Here is a 23,175-nt window from a genome sequence, read left to right on the forward strand (position 1 = left end):
GTACGAAGAGTTTTATTGCCCACCAGCTCCCCAGCCGAAACCCGCCAATCGCCTCAAAAGTGCAACGCGTGTAGATAGTTTTTTGCGCAGTGACTCCAAGTGTCGGCGGTAGCCTATGTGAGTAACCATTTTGAATTGAAGAGTTGTAAAACCTTATCAAAAATTATCTGGAATATTCTATTAGTTAGTTATAGCACATTGTAGCTATACTTGTTTTACGCGTGAGAATGTTAAGCGATGGTTTAAAATGTTAATTTATTAGGTAACTGGCTGTCTAATGAAACTCTGTTTGTCTCAAGGATATTTACACTCATTTGTCTAATTTATATATCTGACTCCATTATCTAATTTCCACACAATTGTTATTCGAATTATAATTTTAAGTTATCAGAAGGTGTTCGTATAATGTTGTAGGTCTATAACACAATTTGAATTTAAACAGTACAGAATAATGAAATTACAGGATAGTGAAACATTATCACGAGTTATTACATTTTAATTAAACAATAAATTTAATGTTTTTCTGAGAGCTGAACTGGTCTCTGAGCTCTCGCCAAATGCGAACAAGTCATTTTATGATCATCAGTTCCCTTTTTCTTATTGACTTCGGGAGCAGATTAAATGGAAAATTACAATTCTTTAGGAAGTTACGCATGGTTTGAAATGGTTCATTTTAGTTAAAGAAAGGGAATTTATATGATGAAATAATGGATCGCTTCAACATAACATAGATTTAATTTTGGCGATTTCATTCATGTAGGCCTACTGGTATTTGTCTCGGCAGTCAAAACGATGGTGAGTTTTGATGTGTCTTCATTGTTTACAAATGTACCGTTGACTGAAACCATAAATATCATCGCTACTTGAATTTTTTCGGACTCCCAACCTTATCATCTTCCCATCAAAAAAGAAATTTCCATTAAGCTCTTCACGTTAGTCACACAAGGCATGTTTTTGCATTAAAATAATTCATACAAACAAGTCAATGGTGTAGCAATGGGGTCTCTATTCGGACCTACAATTTCTAATTTTTTTCTGACATATATTAAAACAAAACTTATTGAAGAGTCTGAAGATTTCCATTAAAACTTTATCTTAAATAGGCTATGTAAATGATATTTTTGCTACTTTTAATGATGAAGATTCATGCTCAACTTTTCTAAATGTGCTAAATTCTCAACATAAAAACATAAAGTCTACAGTGGAAAAACTTAGGGAAGCTATACCATTTTTGGATGTTGAACTAATATTAAACGAAAGTACTTTTGATACAAGGGTTTTGAGAAAACCAAGTAACACTGGATTACTATTAAATTAATTGATTCGAATTTTGGAAAACATCTGGCAACATCAAAAACCATTAATTATTTTTTACAAAGTAACTTTTGTAAGAAACAATGAAAGATAGGATCTATTACGGTACGGTATAGGAGGAGATGAGTTTTGCTCATTGCATTTTCCTGTAAGAGTCTTATTAGGTACGATCAATGCTTAGCCTCCCGTTCACAATGCGTAAGGTTTTTATCATGGAAGTTTTATAATATGATAAATATGAGCTGAATTTTTTTATGTTATTTGATAGATTTTATATTATTGTGCATTAAATTGTTAGCCTAGTGATTGTTTTGTGTTGCTTATTTAAGATAAATATATATATATACAGTATAAATGTTAATAATTGAAAATTTAAAGATGTTTTATGATTAGATATGAAGAAAAACGATGCCTAAAAGTAGGCATTCTGAAACACCTCGAAACTCAAAGTTGAAACAACCAACAAAGTCTTGTGAAAGCTTGCAAAAAAGTCTGCAGAAGCCTTTAGTTGAGTACGACACTTTTAGTTCTTCAGAGAGTGAAATATTAAAATCAAAAAAGACAAGCAAAGAGTCAAAAAAAAAAGTTGTCATAAAATCAGCTAAAAAAACCGAACATCAAAGTGAATCTCCTTCATTTGATCATCACTCATCAAGAAAATCTGTCATTAAAAAACGCAACAACAGAAAAGAATTATCCACACAAAATTATCCATCTCCATCTAAAAAAGGTAAGAATCTACATAAAAAATACCAAAAAGAAAAAGGAGAACATCTTCAGAAAAGAAACAACTCTAAGAAGCGAAAAAGAAAGCAATCACAGTCTGAAAGCTCATCCGACAGCAGCATCAATAGCTCTGAAGATAGCATGGATAGACGTTTACCTCCAGACCCGTATAATTTTAGAGGTTTTCCCCCACGTAGCCCAGAAGGTTATCGTAAGCACATTTCTTACCCTCCACCGCATCCCATTAGGCCGGAGGGTTGGGAATCACCTAGGTATAGTCGGATGAGATCACCTCCTCATCGTTATCCTCCACCACATCATCCACCATCTAGATATCCTCATGGCCCTCCTAGGCCTTCTGTTCCTATCATTAGGAGATCAATTACGCCTCCAAAGCATTCTCCTACTTATCATGGTCTTCACTCACCACCACACAGAAGAGAAATGTTTCTTGATCAACGTTTTATAGAACGTGATGGTGGTCTTCCACACAGAAGACATTCACCTCCACCACCTAGCCCACCGTTTTTTAATCGCGGACGCCGATCTTTCACTCCACCTTTTGGAAAAAATCAAGGGTGAGATGTAGCTTAATGTATGAAATGTTGATTTAGAGCACTTTTGTGTGATCAATGAAAGTAATATTAAGAAGTGTTGGAGAGCATGATCATAGGCAATTGCTTATCTACCGTTACAGTATCCGTAATATATGACCAAAATCAACAGAAACACAGTTCTAAACAAATTTCAAGCCATGGCCATAATCTATCCAATAGCTATAACTTGCAATGCATTGTTTTACTTTTTATTTACTCTACTAAGCTTGGTTGTTTCTTTATATGTGGTGCTGTTAAAACAAAATAAATTGGCGTGGCTAAAGATTGAAGCCAACATGAAACCTTAAAGTATGGTAGACTGGTAGAGCAAAACTTTTCTTGTTACTTTATTCTGCAAAGGCTTATGCTCTGCTTGCTGCATCAAGCACTTTATGTACAACTGCTGCAATTTTTCTCTGAAAGAAATAGCCTAGTTATTAGTTAACAGACACATATCAAACAATATAAATAGGTTATATAACAACATTATATAAATCAAATATAGTTATTAGTCTCTAAACCCTTGACAGCCTGTTTCACCCTAAAGGAGGATCATCAGAAGGTCCTTATCAAATAGAATTCTTCTATTCTGTTTCCTAACTGTATATATATATATATTTTAAGTTATAGCACAAGCAAGATTAAGTTTGCCAAGCTTTTGTTAGTCTTGTGCTGTGTATGTTTTAGACTACACTTTCGTGACCATGGTATTGACGTCAGACCACCTCAACCATCCATGAGTAATTTGCCTCCTATTTGCCAACACCAATATCCTCCGAATGATTTAAGTCACTCGTCTATGCATTCCTCTCCGTCAGGTAAGAAGAACATATCATATGCCATTTATTGCCTCCTAGATTTCACAATGTACAGTACATACTGGACAATTTATTATGGATTTTTTTGGACAATTTCATAGCAAATTTCAGATTTTTTTTTGATAACTGAGAGAATTACAATAAATGTAATGGTGGCTCAAAGCAAAGAAGCTGCAATTCTTCAACATTGGTATTCAATATCACGTAATAATGCCAAATTGTGATGTCATAATATTGCAAGTCTCTACTACAATGCCAGCAGTTGAGCCGTTGTGACATCCATTATGACATCATAATGTGGCGCTGTTGAATACCGATTGTGTAGAATGGCAGCTTCTTTGCTTTAAGCCACCATTACAATTATTTCCGAGTTCTCAGTTATCGGAAAAACAAAAAAATTGAGATTTGCTGTAAAATGGTCCAAAAAAAATCCATAATAGGTTGTCCAGTACTGTATCTCAAATTTGCTATCACAAAGTATACATTATGCCATCATTACACAATTGTCTGGTATGTATGTATATACAATTGTACATATAGTAACCAGTGAAAAGAACAAATCAGTCTCAAGGTTAGTTTGTACATCTTTTTTTTGTTTTTATTTCTGCTGCATATTTGTTTTCTTAAGTGCTTAAATATCTTTAATCCATTTTCAGTCAGGTGAATATCCTGATTTTTTGGTACTTTTTATTGATATAAAAAATAATCTTGACAAGCAAGGAGAAAAGCAGTTGTAATTTGTTGCATGTTTCAAAGTCTATCTTACTAATAAACTTTAATGACTATAGCTACCGCTAAGTGTTGGATGGTTTCAAGCTTCCTTTTAAGTTAACACTTAGTGGCAGGTTCACCTGCGTCCTACAGCATCGGAAAATTGTAAGAATTTGAACTATTAAATGCATAGTTGGTGGTCTCACTTCATAATTATAATAGGTTTACCTTTGTGATATGAAGAGCTTGTTTCCAAAACCGCTTAGGCGCCACTTTTACCAAAATTGAGTTTAGAGTGTCATTAGGTAGAGTATTACCATAGGTACCTACTATCAATTCCTTTTTTTCCAAAACCTTCTCTTTCTGCTTCAAATTCGACACTAAAAATTGCGTTTTCTTCCAAAACCGCTTACGCACCATCACACTTTGTTTCCAAAACCACTTGTATCCACAATTAACCAATCATATTAAGCCATTGTATCACGTGACATATCGCTGATTGTTAAAGCGTTTTCGTCATCGTTTCGTGATAAGCAGCAGTGTTACCAGTTGGCAAATTTCACTACCAAATTCGAGATTTGGCAGAATTTTACGTTGTTTGGCAGTAAAATTTTGAGTTGCTAGAATTTTGGCAAACATTTTTGGTGAGTTGACAGTCAGTCTCTGGTCAGTTTGGCAAAATTTGAAATGTGTTTGATAGTTTGAAGCATCTACTATCTGGCAACACTAATAAGCACTGTTATAGGCTTGCAGCCTATTGTTGCAGCTACCAACGGTGCTTAGTAGCCTACTTGAGCTTTATAACTGTGTTTTTTGCTTTGTTTAAAGTGGATTTGGATTGTGGTGATGAATTAGTGGTGGTCAGCTTGGAAAAATGGTTTCCAAATTTGGTTTCTGTCATTCTGGCAATTTTTATTCTCCAGTTTATTTCCAAAACCGCTTATATCCACATTTCTAATTTTATAAAAAGGCGATTCTAAGCCTTCTAATATTCCTTAGATCTGGACAAACGTCATGACTTAATTCAGTAGGTAGTTAGACATCGTTAGAAATCAAAAGCGCATTACATTTACCAAGCGAAACTGTCATAAACGTTTTTCGTGGTTTTCTCGAAATCACCGAAAGTGGATGTAAGCGGTTTTGGAAACAAGCTCTTCATATATTGACTTGTTTAGATCTTAGCGGCATTGACGTATCACAGGAAGACAGTAGTTCTTCTCGTTCAAGAAGCAGAAGTAGACACAAGCACAAAAAACACAAGAAAAGGTATCGAATCTTACTTTTTGAAATTTGTGATTTGATGGTAAGCATTAGAGGTGAAAGGTTAGGTTAGCCTTGTGGTAAACAATTCGTTATTTTTTAGAGTGTTTTGTATGTTTGAATTGACAAACTTGGACACAAATGAAATGTTTTAAACTTAGATAAACAACAACAGAGCAAACCAAAAGCAATTTCCATAAGGATCACAGATTCTAACATCAGTGTTTTGTCTCGGTTTTCGTTAGCATTGCAAAGCCCACAGGCTGAAAATGCTGGTTTTGTTTCATGAAAAAAAGTAGTCACTTGCAGTGTTTTTTTTAAGGTGTTTTGGGGGACCGAAACGGTCCCCCAAATTTCTCCAGCGGTTTCCCAAAATTTGGACTTGCAACTGCAGTAGCCTAATAAATAATTCGTTTAAGCAAATATGGCTATTTTTTGGTATTTCAATGAAACACTTGCGGTCTTTTAAAACTACTTAGCGGTCACCCAAACCAAACCTTAAAAAAAAACCTGGTCACTTGTGATGTTTTTGTAGATGATAACATCCCAAAAATCGAAATCTTAGTTATCACATGTGCTGTGGTCCATGATTCTTCTTGAAGCAAAACTTTATTTGTTAACTGAATGATTTGTTTCAAATTTCTTATCCTTTATAATGTGATTTTGCAGAAGTTCTTCAAAACGAAGACATGGGAAGAAAAAGTCGCGAAAAGCTTCAAGGTATTTTTGGATCAAGTTATTTGAGTGTTTTCAAACAGTTAAGAAACTTGCAAATGATTTTGGAACATTTGGTCAATCTGAAATAAAAGTGCATAATTGTCACAAATATATGTATTGTTAAGTAAACGAACGTATCTTCTTTAAAGTAACTATCATGAAACTTGCAGCGCTATCCTGACCTAAAGTTTCTCACATGAATATCACAATTGTGGGAAGTTGCACTTGCATCCCTGCTAATTTTTGTATTGCTAGTTTGAATAGCTATGATGTAGTTTCAACATTATATTTGATTGCAATCAGATCAGCTAGCCGGAGTGCAACCAACATTAGTGATGAAGATACTGATTCTCGGCGGCACAAAAAATCTTCCAAGGTAATACGCAGTGAAAGCATGTTGACAAAACTTGCCTATTGTAAATGGCTAAGAACTTATTTCCTCACAGGCCAATGATGCTTTTTTATGTAAGCCTTTGTGGTAGATGGCCTATCATTTTACCACTTATGGTTAGTGATATTCCCTTTAGTGAAATGCTCTTAGGAGAGCAGCCACTCAGCCAGCCAGTCTTTGATTTCATCATCCAAGATACGCAGATGTTTTGGTCCAGTCAGGCTTTCTGGAGTTCTGTAAGTTTTTCAATTAAAATGGAGCTTTGGAGTTATTTTGGATATGCATCTGTGGGATCAACATGGCCGCAGAACTCTCGAAACAAACCTATAAGCACTCTGAACTGGGTCAGAAGGAACCTATTTCCACTATACAGATTGTTATTATACACTATTGGTTTTCTTTCAATTGTCAGAAAAAATCTCGAAAGAGCAAAGTGGCATCTCCAAAGATAACGGTGAAAGACCTGGCAGCACAGCTGAGCGAGCGCCGCAAAGAACTGGCTGCGGAGAAGGCTGGATCTGCTTTAGGTAATTTCTTACAGTTTCATTGCAAATACTCAGACTTTGTTCCCTCGTTTCCGAAATAGATGTTTGTTACCATTTTGGTCCATTCACGCCCCAAAGGTCAGCATCGCTGAAAATTCACTCCATGTTTCATTTTTACAGGCGGCCTTAAAAAATCGTTTGGGTTAAAGAATTTTTAGATTTAGAAATCAGACTTTCACGTTTCACTTTTGCGTTTTTACATTTTTAGACGAAGAAGTGAATGCTGATAATTCCCAGCGTGGAAAACATCATCACAAGTCCAGGAAGAGTCGGAAAGAGAAGAAGAGGAGCCGAAAGAGAGAGAAACGCAACAAAGCATCCGCTAGGAGCGGAAGTGAAGAAGCAGAGGAGACAATGAAAGGGGTAGGCGAATATTTATGGAACATCTTTCATTACTAGAAGTTACTTCATGCCAGACCACGCTCTGGTTTGGGTGGTTTTGTTCATATAGTTCTTGCAGAGATGGCTGTAGCATTGCACCCACTCCCCAGTGGTGTTTTGAGTGAGCGAAAATTTCCGATACTCATAAGGACACGGTTGAGGGGCGCACACGTCTGGCTCATGAGGGACGATAAAGCTCGTGTCGACATCAGAAATGAAGGGATTGGGCCTGGTTGTCTGTTGTTCATTCGTTTTTCGGTTTTCTGCCTAATTAGCCAGAGATACGTTATATTAACAGTAGACAAGTTTGCGAAGTAAGCCGACCACAACAAGTAAGTGTCACAAGTTCAATATGGATTTGTGAGTAGAAGCGCCTGTTTTGCGTCGTTGACCAATGGAGTGGCGAAGCTCAGTGGGTCGAGTGCCACAGGTAGTATTGAATTGTCGTGGAACAACAGACACTGGTCAGTGTATTGTGTTTGCCTCCCAGAGTGCTTTTTGAAATTTTAACTCTTCACTGGTGAATGCGGGCGGCAGTTAATGATATGCTTGTAGGTAACTACGACGGATTTATTACTTTTCCTGCCCAGTAATCCACATCTTATCTACCAGGTCTTGATAAAACAAGGATATTTATCCGCCATGGCGGAGTAACTCTGTGTTACGCATGATTGCTTTTCAGGATTCAGTGGAAGTTGAAGACGACTCTCTCCCATCTTCCGCTTTTACAGCTGGGGAGCAGGAAACGAACCCAGCAACCACCGTCACTGTGAGCTCCGCATCTCAATCACTTGTTGGTATGCAAATCTTTCTGGCTGGGTTTGATGTAGGATGAGTTCAATTGCATTTTGTCTGAACAAAGATATGCTAGATTGTACTTACGTGCAAAACAAGATTTCTATCTTATTCAGGACAAAATCATTACTTTGCTGATGTTTTGATTGTTTAAAATCATATTTGATTAAGGCAACAACCGTTTCAGAAACGCCCCCTTTGAACCCGACCCCATCGGAAAGCACGGATATCATTTGTGCCCCCCTCCCAAACCATGAACCTCTTGTGCCTCCAGTAGTAGGGGTAAGGATTCTCTCTCACTATTATCTAAAGTCCAATATCGACATTTAAAATGTTTTTGTTTCATGGATCGTCAGTTCGTCACGTGTGTTAAGTCAACCGATTACGTGTGATAAGTATTCGTCATCCAAGATACAGAAACCTTCTAGTGTCTTTGGTGGACGTGGGATGGTGCAGCATCAGCATATGTTGTGATTTAGTGAGACGTGGAATTTTTGACAATACGTATATGTTTATTTTGCTTGGCACCATCAAGGATAGTTTAAGTTGTTGCTTCTTTATGCTGTCAGCATAAGTGGATGCGAGCTGGTTTAAAGAGAGTTGGTTTAGTACGAGATTATGTTTTATAATATTTTCTTTCTTGCCTAGTCGACCAGTTTGAAAGACATGGACTACCGCATTCATGAGATGTTGGCGCAGAAGCAAAGGGAAGAAGCGGCTCGAACGACCAGCGCAAGCACTTCCAATGGTGAGTTGCCACGTTTGGTGAGAAGGCAATAGGTGAAATATAAACAATAAATTTAGTTCATGAAATTTAGTTCATAACTTGATTTGTGATGTTTGAAATATGTTCCAACAACATTGCAATTGCATTGTCATTTGTTTCAATGAGCTTGTTTGTTTGTATTATCCATTTCCACAAACTTGTTTGCAGCAGTGAAGGAAGAAAGAATGGAATCAAGTTCTGTTGTCAAACCTGACCCTGATGTTGTCGCAAAGTTGAGCGTTTCTGGAAGCACGAAGTCATCGCCTATACAGTAGGGTTGACATTTTATTCACCTGTCATTGCTTTTCATTAGAAAGCATTTCCACGTTTATTTCAATCCAATCTGCTATCAGTGCTATGTCGTGTAAAAATGCTTTTGCTAATTTTTTGTTTCTTGAAAGAGTGTGGATAATGTGATTGAAACTCTACCATTTACTTATGTTTCTCAACAAGTAGTTGGAAGTCCTTTCACAGTCCTCTAAGCTCCTTTATTTTTCTGGCTACCATGCATAGCCTACCAGAGCTTTTCCCCGGCGGCCAAATTCTTGCGTTCGGCAATCAAAAGAAAAAATCCGTTAATTAATATCGTGTTTTTGCGTTCACTCAGGCAAGAACTACGCAAACAAGGCCCTGAAACAAATGTCCAGTTGTATTTCAATGTTCTGCTTCCCAAGTAGGTGTAGACTAGAGCTAACCTTCGAGTTTTTATCAGTCGACGCTTCGCCTTTTTGCGAAACGTCTATCAGCAATATTTCTTGTCGGCGTCTGCAAGGCTTTGCCGTTTTTATGAAACGGTTGCGAATGCGACTGAAAAGAAAAAAAGTTTCAAATACCAACGGAATGGAGACATAATGGCTTGCGGAAGCCGGCGACCAAACTCGGCATACCGGCAAGGTAGATTCGGAGGCCATTTAACGAATTTCACGGCTTCTTAGCGGAAATGGCCGCCGGGAGTTTAGAAGCTTGCTTTCACCATAATCTAAACTAACCCTTTGTTATATCGTGTTTTCATCATAAAGGGTTTGTAAGATTGTTTCATTTGCCTTTGTGCGTCCGAGAGAGGCTTGTTAATTGAACTTCGTCATTTTCTTGTTATTTGTCAACATCATTGTCTTCATCTTAATTCACATCCTCGCAGGGATATAGAAGACACGACAAACAAATTAAAGCGTCGCTTGCATGATCTTCCTCTTCCTCCTGTACTCCCTATCTCCTCAACTACTGATGAGGACTCTAAGAGATCTCCTCCAACTGCAGAAGAAAGGGAACAACCAAGAAAGAAACGACCCAGGTTCGTGTGAAGAATTGTTATTCTAATTGCAATTGCTAAAAGAAAAGTATCATTTGAGTCTTATGATTGTCTTATGTCGTCACAGAATATGTGGCCCCCGCACACGAGAGGTGACCCAGCGTGTGAACGATTGGGGCTCGATGTGTGTGGACGAGTACAATTTTATATCCATCACTGGGGAGGGGACGTTTGGCCAGGTCTACAAGGCGGAGGAGAAGCGAACCGGAGCAATTTGTGCCCTTAAAAAGGTGATACAGACACAACAATGGTCACAATATCTCTCCAGTATTTGTAGTTTTTTTGTATCGAAGCTTTGACCCTGTGGTTAAAGATTTAGATTAAGTGGACGAGAAGGCAAAAAGGGTCCTTCTTCGGGTCCACGTCTTTTAGGCGCTGACAGTTAGGCGCTGGTCTAATAGGCGCGCACACTGTGGCGTCTGGATATTTAGGCGCGGAGCACTGTGGCGCCCGGTCATTTAGGTGCTATTCCTAGTAAAGTCTGCAGATTGTATCAGCTTGGCAGGTAGGGGCGTAAGGGCAATGCTTTTCACACAAAATATATTGTTTTGTTAATGCGTGTGCGTTGTTGGTCATGGCTTCAGTGAGTGAAGTTGCCTAAACCAGCAATGCTTTTTCACACAAAATGTTATGTTCAACAGAAAAAATATATGGGTGAAGCTGCTTAAACCGGCAATGCTTTTCAGTTTTCACACAAAATGTTATATTGAACAGAAAAATATGTCATGGCTTCCGTGAGTGAAGCTGTTGAAACCGGCAATGATTTTCACATAAAATGTTGTATTAGAATCTTGTTTTCGTTTAGAATCTTGTTTTCACATAAAATGTTGTATTGAATCTGAATCTCATCTGATCTTTGAATCTTTGTATTAATATTGAATCTCATCTGATAACTGCACCGCTAAAATAATTTTTTTTTTGATTAGCCAAAAAAGGTCAGGCAAAGACTATGGATCTGCCATCATTTACATTTTTTTGCTTGAATTAGGCTACCTTTTAACCTTGGACGTAGGGATACTTCCTTGGTCATCATTGCAAAAATCTCAAGACGTGTGTATAGCCTACGAATACAAACCTGATACAATCTGCAGACTTTACTAGGAATAGCACCTAAATGACCGGGCGCCACAGTGCTCCGCGCCTAAATATCCAGACGCCACAGTGTGCGCGCCTATTAGACCAGCGCCTAACTGTCAGCGCCTAAAAGACTTGCTCCCCCTTCTTCAGGCACGCCTTTAAGTATCTTGCCAAAGATACAGCCATGTGCTCTTGAGAGGTGTCGAACCGGCGTCCTTCGCAGTGATTGACCAGGGCTCTCACTATACATTACAACCAACAATGTAATGTAACTATGAGAAGCATTGTTTGATTTCACTCATCTTCCTCTTCAAATGACGTCAGGTACGTTTGGACAATGAGAGGGAAGGATTCCCCATCACCGCAGTGCGTGAGATCAAGATCCTCCGCCAGCTTCAACATCCCAATGTGGTCCACTTGAAGGATGTGCTCACTGACAAGTCGGACGCCACAGAGTTCAGGAAAGAAAAAGGTTTGTCCCTGACTGTAAAAACTTTCTTTTGTCTTCTATTTGCTAGACTGATTTTTGCTGTTTTTATTCCACGAACGTTAGATATTGGTTGATGGTAGTAGTTTTGAATAGCACTTTCAGGTTGTCTCTAAGCCACTTCCTAAACGTGTTTTACGTGTTTTCGCGCTGGATGATTGATGGTGGTACTAAAATGCAAAAACAGCGTACTATGTAAAACGATCGCACAAACTCAAAACATACTCTTTGGTGAAAAACTTCTTAAAAAAAAACGAACATCGTTTTCGGATGCATTTTTTCATTGACAACTTTCTGTACGTGCTTTGGCCAAGCTTTGAACTTCAGTCTTTGAGAATTTGCTTTGAGAACAGTTTGTTCTTGATGGTTCGGCCAGCATTGTAGTTGACATCATGATCGTTCCAGGTTGTGCCTTCTACCTGGTGTTCGAATACATGGACCACGACCTGATGGGATTGCTGGAGTCTGGCAATGTGCACTTTAACGAGGGCCATGCTAAGTCGTTCATAAAGCAACTTCTGGATGGACTCAATCACTGCCATATGAAGGGATTTCTTCACAGGTTTGTCATGTCATTACTTGTTTGTAGTGAGACTCGTGGTTTGTTGCTGGCTCGATGACTACATTTCACTTCTCTGCTTCCTGTTGTTTGTTGTGCTACATCTACATCGCAGTGCACTGTATGTTGTCGCAATGTGCGCAAAATAAGACATCATTATTATTTGTCATATTCAGGTGTATAACCGCTAATTGAAGATTTAGATTAGACAGTGTCTTGGCAATGACACACTCGCGTGCCCTGCATAGGTGTCGAACAGGCGCCCTTGATAATGTCACACCTGCACTCTCGCAACCAGCGCTGATGGTGGTAACAGCACGTGATGTCATATTGCAGCTTTATGTTTTATTTCCAGGGATATAAAATGTTCAAACATTCTTCTCAACAACAAAGGCGAGATCAAGCTTGCCGACTTCGGACTGGCGCGATATTTCAACCAAGATGAACCGTGAGTTGTCTTGATCGTTTCTCATATCTGTTCAATGACTTGGTGGATAGAGAGACTAAGTCAGTAGACATGGGTTCGATCCCATGTCAAATCAACGATGTTATACATAGTGGCACTGAAGTTCTTTCTTACTTAACGCACAGTGTTGAGGAAACAGAGTTAAGGCAGGGATCATAATATAGGCTATCTAAGTATTTAAGTGCGCTGATACCTGTACAGTAGTAGTATGCAGTAGAGCAGGAGTTACATGGCTTTAATAACATTTTCATTGGGAAATGTAAGGAAGACTTTTTAGATGTATTTTTGAGCGTGGAATCCAAAAATTGAGGGCTTACAAGCTGAAAACTGGACAATTTTAATTATTTAAGATGTGTAGGCTAACAGGAGGATTACTCCGATGCCATCTCCTTTTATGAGAAATGACTGCAACGCATATAAAACCATTGACCTTTTCAGTCACAAATCTAACTAATCGAATGCACTAAAAATAAATGAAGAACATTTTGTATTGCGCAAACTTCTCGTAGCGCAGACACTGTTTGTATCATATATGATGCATTATGACTGTATGGGTGCGAAGATGGCAACATCAAATAAAGGAGCGATAGACTTTGAAAACTGTATAATGTACGTGACGTGTATGGTGAATAAATGGGTTTTAGTTTATATTGTGGAGTTATACCGGGCGGCCATTGCCATCTCTGAACCTTATAATCTTAATGATTCTTTCAGCCGCCCATACACCAACCGTGTCATCACTCTGTGGTATCGTCCACCGGAGCTGCTGCTGGGAGAGGAGACATACACACCTGCCATTGATATATGGAGCTGCGGGTGAGTTGCCTGGCGTCGTGACGTCACAGTTCGGTATTTCATATCAATTGCTACCAAATATATTAACTTCAATCTTGTCCAGTAACTTAAACACATCATTTAAAAGAAGATTTTATCGCCATTGAGGAGACTTCCTCAAGAAGTAACAACAAGGAAGTCGCCTGAATCTAACTCTCATTCTTCATAAAAGTGCATGGAGCCATGACCTCAAGAATGATGTCAGTCGTGTCCAACGTCATCCATGTGTCATTAAATGTCTTGCCAAGACACGTTATTTTTCCTTGGTATCAAGCTGACGTCATCCCCACATGGCTGTTCAGTTTCAGTTCCTGTTCAGGACATGCAACCTCCCCCCACACTTTGATCCTACATCTTCTCCAGGTGCATCCTTGCTGAGCTGTTCACAAAGAAGCCATTGTTCCAAGGAGACAGGGAGCTGACCCAGCTGGAGTCCATCAGCAGAGTTTGTGGCTCTCCATGTCCCGCAGTGTGGCCGGATGTCATCAAACTACCTCACTTCCACACCATGAAGCCGAAGAGGCAATACAGGCGACGACTCCGAGAGGAATTCTCTTAGTAAGTTTTATCTTTTTTGCTCTATCCAATCATGTTCAATGTAAACACTTTTGGTGTTTATGAGCAATTCATTGAACATCATTGGATGGTTATGGCCAGATATCACATCGCCGTAATCTTGGAAGCACTTCCTAGTATGGATGAAAACTATTGTACTCTTGGGCACTATTCCTTAGGCATGCTGAGCAGAATTGTGTACAGTTTGTTTGTTGAAAGTGACTCTTCGAGCAATAGTTTCGGAACTTACTGCTGCGAAAAGGTCTCATTGTTCGACATAACCTCTATGTTTAAGTAATTTACAAGCTCTAGCATCTACGTCATCAAAGATTACATTGATACTTACGACGAGCATAACTCATTCTCACGGTTTTCCCCAGCCTTCCCACCCTCGCCATTGACCTACTGGACCAAATGTTGGCCTTGGACCCCAGCAAGCGATTTTCTGCCGAGGAAGCCCTCAACTGTCCGTGGCTGAAGAATGTGGACACAAGCACCATGTCCATGCCTGAGTAAGTCATTGTAGACAGGCACTATTGGCAATATGTCAGGACGTTTCACTTTTCCCCGAGATCAAGGATCTAATCAACTGAACTATTTGTATCATTCGACCCTGGGGCGTTTCCATAAATGAAAGATTGAATTTTTTAAAGTTTGCGACCGCAGACCAAGTTTGTTACACTTATCAGTTGTTGTGGTCGCTTATTATCACGACGACTTCTTGCTATCTGTTGAATCTTTGGCATGACGATTCTTCAAACTAAACTCGGGAACATCAATAGCAAATTTTACTGCTGTAAATTTTACTGTACTATGCTGTTGATAAAAGTTGTTCTGAAACGATAATACCCGAAATTCACGATATGCAACAGAAGAATTTCAAATTGGACTTTGTCTCACTTTTATGCATGTACTCATACAACTAACATGTACTCTAAAAGGTCGTCGTTTATATTATAGTGTTCACATTTTTCTTACATCAATAGCAGCTGCAAAGAATCTATCTTTGTATGTAATGTTTGAATTACTTCTGAATCATCAAATAGCTGTACAACTGTGGTGTAATGGCCACCCCTAAGAAACTGGAAGGTTTATGTACTTATACCATCGACTTGATGTAAACCCGATCGTATGTTGTATCTCTTCAGCTTACCACATTGGCAGGATTGCCATGAGATGTGGAGCAAGAAACGACGGAAGGAACTCCGCGAAAACGCTCGGCTGGTCGCTGAAGGGAAACCCCCCACCACTGAAGCCAAAAGCAATGTTGCCAAGCCAACAGGGAACACCAACGTATGTTATTTTGTACTATCAATGGTGGTACAAAATTGGTGTTGATTGGTGGTACAATATTGAAAATTGCGAGTAGAATGTTACTCATAGTGGCTCGAAGCTGCAGGTTTTCGTCTGACTCTCTTCAGGAGCTATTATCATAGAGGGAGACAAAAGGATATCCAGTGACTCTGCAACAGGACAATAGGACACCTGGATAATGAAAAGTGTGCTTCGGACTTTAGACTAGTATTGTTTTTAATTCTTGCTAAAGGCCGTTCCTCGTTCCACCTCGCAGCACTGCAAATAATCTTAGTAAAAGCTCTCGATCCAATCTTATGCCTACAAAAAGAATTCGTTTATGTCAACTTCTTCGTTAATTTTAAACTATTCTGATTAGCCAACTACATTTCATTATTCTTCTACTATAAATACTTCACCACTTTTAGGCTTATGACGATAGTTCCTGAAGAGAGTCAGACGAATACCTGCAGCTTCGAGCTACCATGAGCAACATTTTACTCGCAATGTGCAATCAATGTAATAAACGACTGATTTGCTGTCTGGGAAAGTCGACTTTTTCTTGTTTGGCATACACCATGCATACGAACAAATGTCATTTCAGGTTCAAACTAGAACTTTGAAGGCGTTTTTCAAAGCACTTAAATTTATGTGCAATTTTTAAGCCGCAGTTATTTAAAATGCGCTTTACAGAACCCACCCTCAACAAAAGAGAGTTCCAACAGTTCAACTTCAACAGATGTTGACTTGAGAAAAAAAAGTCCTTCAAACGGAGCTGCAAAACCATCCGCAACGAAAGAGGTTTGTGAAATATTTTAATCAGCAAGTCGAAACAATACTACTGATTACTTCACAATGTAATATTAACGACCTGCTTTAGTCTGATGCTGCGAGTTCGTTGTGTTAATAGCGAATTGCACTAGCTTTCGGAACACAGTTTCCTAGTCAAAGTAGTCATGTGCCATGACGAATGATGTTGAAGTCAGTAGTTTCGGAACAGCGAAACTCAATCTATTGCAGTTCCACTGATGATGATCATTGCAAACTAGTTTTTATCAAGCACTGCTGAGTGCTGATGAATGAAGTAGCATTCGATATAGGCCGATGTATAGTTTTACATTTTGTTTATTGCACTTCTAACTGCAGACAATATCACCCCGTTTCGACCCAGTGGTCTCATAAGCAGTGCTTCCACTTTTACAAAGCTAGGTTACCACTTGTATTACCACATTTGTCCTCAGATTACCACATTTTTTACTGTGATTTTCTTCCCAATTTTAACCGTATTTCGACTTACTTTTACATTAACAAAGTGGCTATTTTACCCACTTGTTGCCATGGTTACAATCAGGTGTTGCCAGAGTTAGGATTAAAGTTAGGAAGGGTTAAGGTAAGGGTTAGACTTACGAATAAGGTTAGGGTTTTGATCTTTACCCAGAACTAAAAAAAAAGTTCTAAAATGCAAGTTTTTGTTTTCAACAGCTTGAAACTTTTCTCAAATTAGGACAGAATTCCTTATCTGGCAACGCTATTATTTGGTTATATTTACACTATATAGTGTAAAATAAGGTCTAAAACAACTATTCAGTTTATTAACAGTACCGGTTAGAAATTTTTAATAATAACTGTTAATAACAGTACCGGTTATTAACAGTTATTAAAACGTCCGAAACAAGTAAGCAAAGTATTGTACTTGACACCGCAGCTAGAATCTGAGAGACATCTTGCCTATGAATATGATCACATCCACATGGTCACCCTACGTTCAAAGTCAGGACGCATTCCAAAATCAAACTGAAAACAGCAGAACATGCTAGTCACATGCTATTATAAGTATTTTTTTTGCATATCTGTTCTATTTCGGAAGACAACAGTTTAAATGCTCTTATTTATTGATAGTATTTTATGTTAAATTTTCAAAATTTATAATTTCCACATTTTGGCAGCATTTCCACATAAAATTTCCATATTACCACTAAATTACCACAAATTTTTCATTACCACATTTTTACCACAAGCATGATGAAAATTCCACAACTGCGGTAATTACCACCAAAGTGGAAGCACTGCTCATAAGTGCAGGAATCGCACTGGAATGACTTCTCCATTTTACTTTAAAGAAGCCGAGTCTTCATTCCGAAACATCAGGGCCGACCAGTTGTCTGCAGCGACTCCTCCATCTCTTAGCATCTTCAATTTTCAAGTTGTTTTTATGACGTTTAGTATATAGTAGCCCCTATATACATATCGAGACCACACATATAGGCCCTTACATCATCAATCGTATTTTTTCCTTTGACTCTATAACCCAACCTTTAGTCTTTAATAGTTTCATGAATTTCAGTGATGTTTTCTTGTGTTCAGTCAAGCGCATCGAAGGGTAACGAGCAGGCGACGCTGATTCGTCTGATCCAAGAGAACCCGGATATGAACTTGGCACAACTCGCCGCCGCATGCAATGTCCCCGTAGACAAGGAGAGCACCAAGCTTATGTCGTCCGTCAATATCAAGGACTTCCTCGATGCGCTGCGTCACAAAGCCGGGGGCGGCTCATCGGGATCAGGTAGTGTGACGTCATAATGTCGTTCACCGAAAATGTGTCGGATCTGCAGTATACTTTCAGCTAAAAAAAAAAACGTTTTTTCATATTGATTCAACGTTTGCTGACGTTTCTCGGACGTAAAAGAACAAATTTTTTCTGCCTGACCTACCTTGTTTCATGGAGGCAATTCGAATCAGTAGATTGAACCTAATTGCATTCGGATATATGTTGTGGTTTCTTTTTACTCCGAGGGCCTTTGTGCAACATTGTCCCAATGTTTTGCAGGACTCTCCTCATTGAAAGAGCAGCTCCAGAAGATGTTTGCTATCACTGGCGTGAACGCCTCAAACTCGAGTAAGTCGGAAGGCATTTCGTTTTAAGCCACGTAAAGAATATTATCGTTCTCATCATATTGGATGTGATTGTAATGTGGGAAACGGCGGTTTCCAGGCAGAAAAATTCGTCATTTTTACATTACGTCTGTAGACGTTAAATCAATGTAAAAGTGACAGATTTTGTTGCTGGGTTACCGCCAATGTCGCTTCAAACTACATTAACTACTCACTCACAGGGACCGGTGAATCTTCAACAACCGAAGTGAAAGTGTCAGCAGATTCCTTCCCCCATCGGCCGGGCATGAAGGGGCCGGATAAGTCTCAAGCCCCCAAGACAGAAGCGCCAGGTAACCACTTTGACGTCATCAATCAACTTTTCAGTTCGTTATTTTCATTGAAGAATTCTTCAAAGTTTCTGTCAACCAATTTGGTTGAGAGGCAACTTTGTTGAATCACACACACACGAAACTAATCAGCTCCACTACATTTGGCAGATTGGAAAGTAAAAATTGAACTGCGAACGTTTTCGGCTATGCATTCATCCTTTGTGGGCGTCTTAAAGAATCCTTTTTTGCATTGCAATCAAGTATGGAATGACAGAGAAAAGATTACGTCACAATATGAATGAATTCTCTGGTGGGGATGATATAATTGAAAGGGCGTGGGAGGCTTATCTGGCTAATAACTGCCATTTGAGCTTTTCAATGTAAAAAAAAATGTAAAGAAAATACTAGTCTTTTTGTAATAGATTGTAATTTTTTTCAGAACTTCATCCTCCTAGTTTCCCGAGGCCAGGCGGGGACAGGGCTCTGTCTGACGGAAGAACTTCTTTAACCTTCTCAAGCGTAAAAGATGAAGATTACCGCAAGAAATCTCAAAGAACTGGTGCGTTTGCGACGCAAACTCGACGAGCCTCCGGCGCGGAAAACATCGGCAGTTCGAAGAAGCCCAACGTTAACAAGGGTTCATCTAACGTTACCAGTCGGCAGTCCTCTGTTGAATCGGATGTGACTAGAACGTTCTCTTTGACGAGAGACACCGATTTGCGACAGAGACCGGCTTTCAGCGGCCACTCTAACGGGGGAAAAGGCTCGTAATCCCCGCGTCCTGAACCGATTGAGTCGATCATGGTATCACCGTTAGCCATCTTGCTCAGATGTGATTGCAGATGGGTCTAAAGAGTCGATATTCCTCACTTTAGAAAATGAAATTTATTCTTTCTATTGAAGAATTCACTCCACCTCGCGAAATGAACGGTTTCGTCTCATGGCTTTTATCATAAACTATCTTGCGTCTCCCCGTGCGTTGTTTGCTCCAACCACCATATGGGCTTTGCACTGCTATCAATGGCGGAAGAACGGAAAATGTACAACACTAAGGGAAGCTAGACAGCTCAACATTATTTCTAATTGAAGAACCCAACTCGAAAGCTTTGGATTCCATCTTTAAGTTTCATGTTTTTAAGACGCATATTGAGAAACCAATGCCATTCTGCATAATTGCAAACAAATTTAGGACTTTTTTCAAGTCTCACTAGTTTTACTTTCCAGTCATGGTCTTCCACACATTGAGGGAAAGTGGAGCCTTACGGGTAAAGCAACTAAGGAATCGACAAAATCACTCGATTCCAGATACCTTTCATTGGAAACCATCGGATAATCTTCATCGCAGCAGCCACCAAAGATATTCTATTGATGCATTTGATCGTTATTGCTGTTTTCTTATTTGAATACTATTAGGAAATTTTGCCTTGTAACTGAGTTCGACAAAAAATGCTTCAATGAATTGTGATTCCACGTTTTGCACCAAAACTTTTGCGTGGCTACCCAGACAGCGAGTCAGCCATTTTTTTAAATTGATTCGACGTCTGAAGAAAACGGTTGATTGCTGTCTGGGTAGGTTTGTAAATTGATAAACTTCTCAAAAGGAGGTTAATGACAGAAGTCACTTGGAAAGCTAGCTTACCACGGAAGTCCGTCTCTTTCTGTACTTTCCATCACATCTTTGTTTACTGTTTAGATATGTGGCGAAAACTTGCACGTGGTCATTAGAAGATTTATTATTCTCGACTATAATAATTGTGATGTAATAATTTATATAATTCTTGATTAATCAACTGTCGATTGGCCAAGTTACCAGTGTGGCTCAAAGCTGGTAGCAAAAGGTAACTGTTTTATATCATTTCAACGTAACATAACAGCAAAATATATATATATAAAAAGCTCGATTTTATCAACTGCTCAATGCATCAAAGCAGTGTTTTGTGTATTGAGTGTGTATTGTGTAGACATTGAATCTATGTAAAAGAAGGCCGATTTGTTGGCTGGAACTTGTTTGATTACTTGCGTAGTTTCAATCTATTGCTCGCTTTGAAATTCAAAGTTTTAATCACTCAAGTTTACTTGTTTGTTGCTGTCAAACCCAATTCAACTTTTGGATGTCAATAACAGATTTTGCCAAATGCAGTTTTCGTGAAATGCTCTTTCTCAAATGAAGATAATTTTTTGAGAAATAGGCTACTCAAGTCCAGGGCCCTGCTCAAGTCACTCAAGGTAAAGTTTTGGAAAAGAACATGATAAGTCTCATAACAAAACAAAGAGCCCAAAATCCAGAATAAACGTATTCAGCAAACGTTTCGAAAACTAAACTGTTTTCATCTTCAGTGCTGTTGAAAGAATATGGTAGCTATGCAAACCTATAGCAAATTACGCATTGAACGATATTGCCTGCGGGCTAGTTGAAGCAATCAATCCGTTGAGGTAGAATCGTTCGCACAGGAAGATGCTTTGACCAGTCAACCACACAATACAAGCAGTAAAGTATTTGAAAACGTGGCACTTCAACTAACCAGGTTTTCCATTGCTTATTGTGACGCCACTTTACCGTTGTTGATGTTGACGCATGTTGGAAACTTGTTGCCAAATCGTTGTCAATTCAGGAAACAATTCTTTTTGTTCCTGCTAGAAAAAGGTAATAGTTATCTCTCAAACCGCAGAACGAGTTTATAACTTTCTGGCTCACCATCTCTGCATTGTTTTTGAAATCCCGTAACAACTTTATTTGTTTGTGTTTGAATTTGCGTAATGCTCGTTTTAGTCTGTATGACGTCATCAATAGAATGACGTAGTCTACCTTGTTGGTAACATCGTGTCCGTATAAGTTGACGAGAAATCGAGGAAGTCAATCTTCGTGTTCATCTTCAACTTTCAAGTGTTTTTTGAAAGACACAGCCGCATGCTTTTGGGTGGTGTCAAACTACCGCTCTTTTGAGGGTCGTATTAGGGTTTCCACCATTCACCTATGCAGTCGACTTTAGTAAATTCCAGGGGCTCTATCCACTTTTAGAATTCGGGGGGGTGATTTTTGGCCAGTGGGCTAAAATCGTTATAGTCATTTCAACTTCTGGGGGGCTACGCCCCCCAGACCCCCCATTGTAGCATCAGCTTCTTTCTGATCGAAGCATAGGGTTTTCAAGTCGTTTCATAAAGTATGTTCCGGAAAGGGCATTTTTGGGTAAGCAAACTGGTAGTCACTTACCAAGAAATAATTCTGGCACTGCAAATGAAAACTCGAACCAATCATAAACTACGTTTTCCGTGACGTGAAAAAGGGCGAAAAGAAGATGATACAAAGCAAATCAAGTGCTGGATTTTCTATCAGCTGTTTGTTTGTTTGTTTATTTGTTTTTCATATTTTTACCCTGCATTGCGGGAAAGCGGACTTGAGCGCTATGCAATATGCATCGGTGTACGCCTTCTGACGTAGCCTACACCTGACCCACGCTGCAGCCGACTGCAATGTCTGTTTCCGGTTGTCTACTCTACTTATGACTTAAATTTGGTACTACCCATTACTCGAAATCGATCACTGGGTAGAGGCAATTATAGTGAAGTTTCTTCCCCAGAGAAACAACAGCAAGTGCGGGGGGGTGGAGTCGAACATGCAGGCTCTCGACTGCAAGCCCAACGCGCTAACTACTCGGCCACTGCTGCCGACTAAGTTGGTAGCTGGTCGGCTTTTTAGGGGTTATAGTTAGAAAGTAGTCATTTCATTGACGTGGGTTCGATTCTCACAACTGCTATTGCTCTTTTTTCTTCTGTAATTACCAAATAAAGTTCAAAACAAAGATTAACTCTCTGGCTAAGTGCGAGAAAGGTCACAATTGGACGGTAGCCTCTTATAACATGTTCTGATTGGTTGGCGGTGTCATTCTAGTCATTTGCAGTGGCAGAATTTTTTCTTGAGTGGCTACCAAGCAAACTAAGTTAAAACACAGTGTAAACGCCTGGCTCGTAGTTCAGGGTTGCCAAACCAAAAAATTATATTGAAATGAAATTGTTACGCTTGTAGGTAAACGTAAAGGAATTGAATAGAGGTCTCAACACGAGTAGAGCTAAAATGAACTAAGGACAAATAATTGTGTAGCTACCAAGAAGTCCTGCTGCCGTGATTACAAACTACTCACAGCCACAGGGCGGCACGACGTAATCAAGTGCACGTGACTCGGTGCAATGCACTAGGCAATAACATAACGCAAAACTAACGTTACTAACTATATCACTCCTCCCTTATAAATTAACACTTAGCAGTAGAAATAAAACATTACAGCTAAGGGAGGGTGATACTAACCAAGTATTCACGACTTAACATACACAATATATATAGTGCTTCTGACAGATCACTGCAATAATGGTCGTA

General features: G+C 39.1%; 1 protein-coding gene across 2 annotated transcripts; it reads left to right on the plus strand.

The window, feature by feature from the left end:
- Window positions 1-1,378: 1,378 nt before the first annotated feature.
- Window positions 1,379-21,598, plus strand: LOC145774392 (uncharacterized). Of its 2 annotated transcripts, none has more exons than XM_082585633.1 (26): window positions 1,379-1,478; window positions 1,708-2,618; window positions 3,324-3,454; window positions 5,341-5,431; window positions 6,095-6,145; window positions 6,446-6,518; window positions 6,946-7,060; window positions 7,287-7,441; window positions 8,142-8,256; window positions 8,442-8,536; window positions 8,903-9,002; window positions 9,189-9,291; window positions 10,159-10,311; window positions 10,397-10,559; window positions 11,731-11,878; window positions 12,299-12,455; window positions 12,808-12,900; window positions 13,633-13,734; window positions 14,116-14,310; window positions 14,688-14,819; window positions 15,456-15,600; window positions 16,294-16,401; window positions 17,965-18,163; window positions 18,428-18,496; window positions 18,714-18,824; window positions 19,243-21,598. In XM_082585633.1, exons 2-26 carry the CDS (start codon window positions 1,723-1,725, stop codon window positions 19,572-19,574), a joined length of 4,032 nt encoding a protein of 1,343 aa, XP_082441759.1. In that variant the 5' UTR covers window positions 1,379-1,478; window positions 1,708-1,722; the 3' UTR covers window positions 19,575-21,598. The 2 variants fall into 2 exon arrangements, with proteins under 2 accessions (XP_082441759.1, XP_082441760.1); XM_082585634.1 differs by having other exon boundaries at window positions 9,192-9,291.
- Window positions 21,599-23,175: the final 1,577 nt, after the last annotated feature.

The sequence above is a fragment of the Aplidium turbinatum genome, chromosome 7, assembly GCF_918807975.1.
Source record: "Aplidium turbinatum chromosome 7, kaAplTurb1.1, whole genome shotgun sequence".
In the NCBI taxonomy this organism is placed as follows: Eukaryota; Metazoa; Chordata; class Ascidiacea; order Aplousobranchia; family Polyclinidae; genus Aplidium; species Aplidium turbinatum.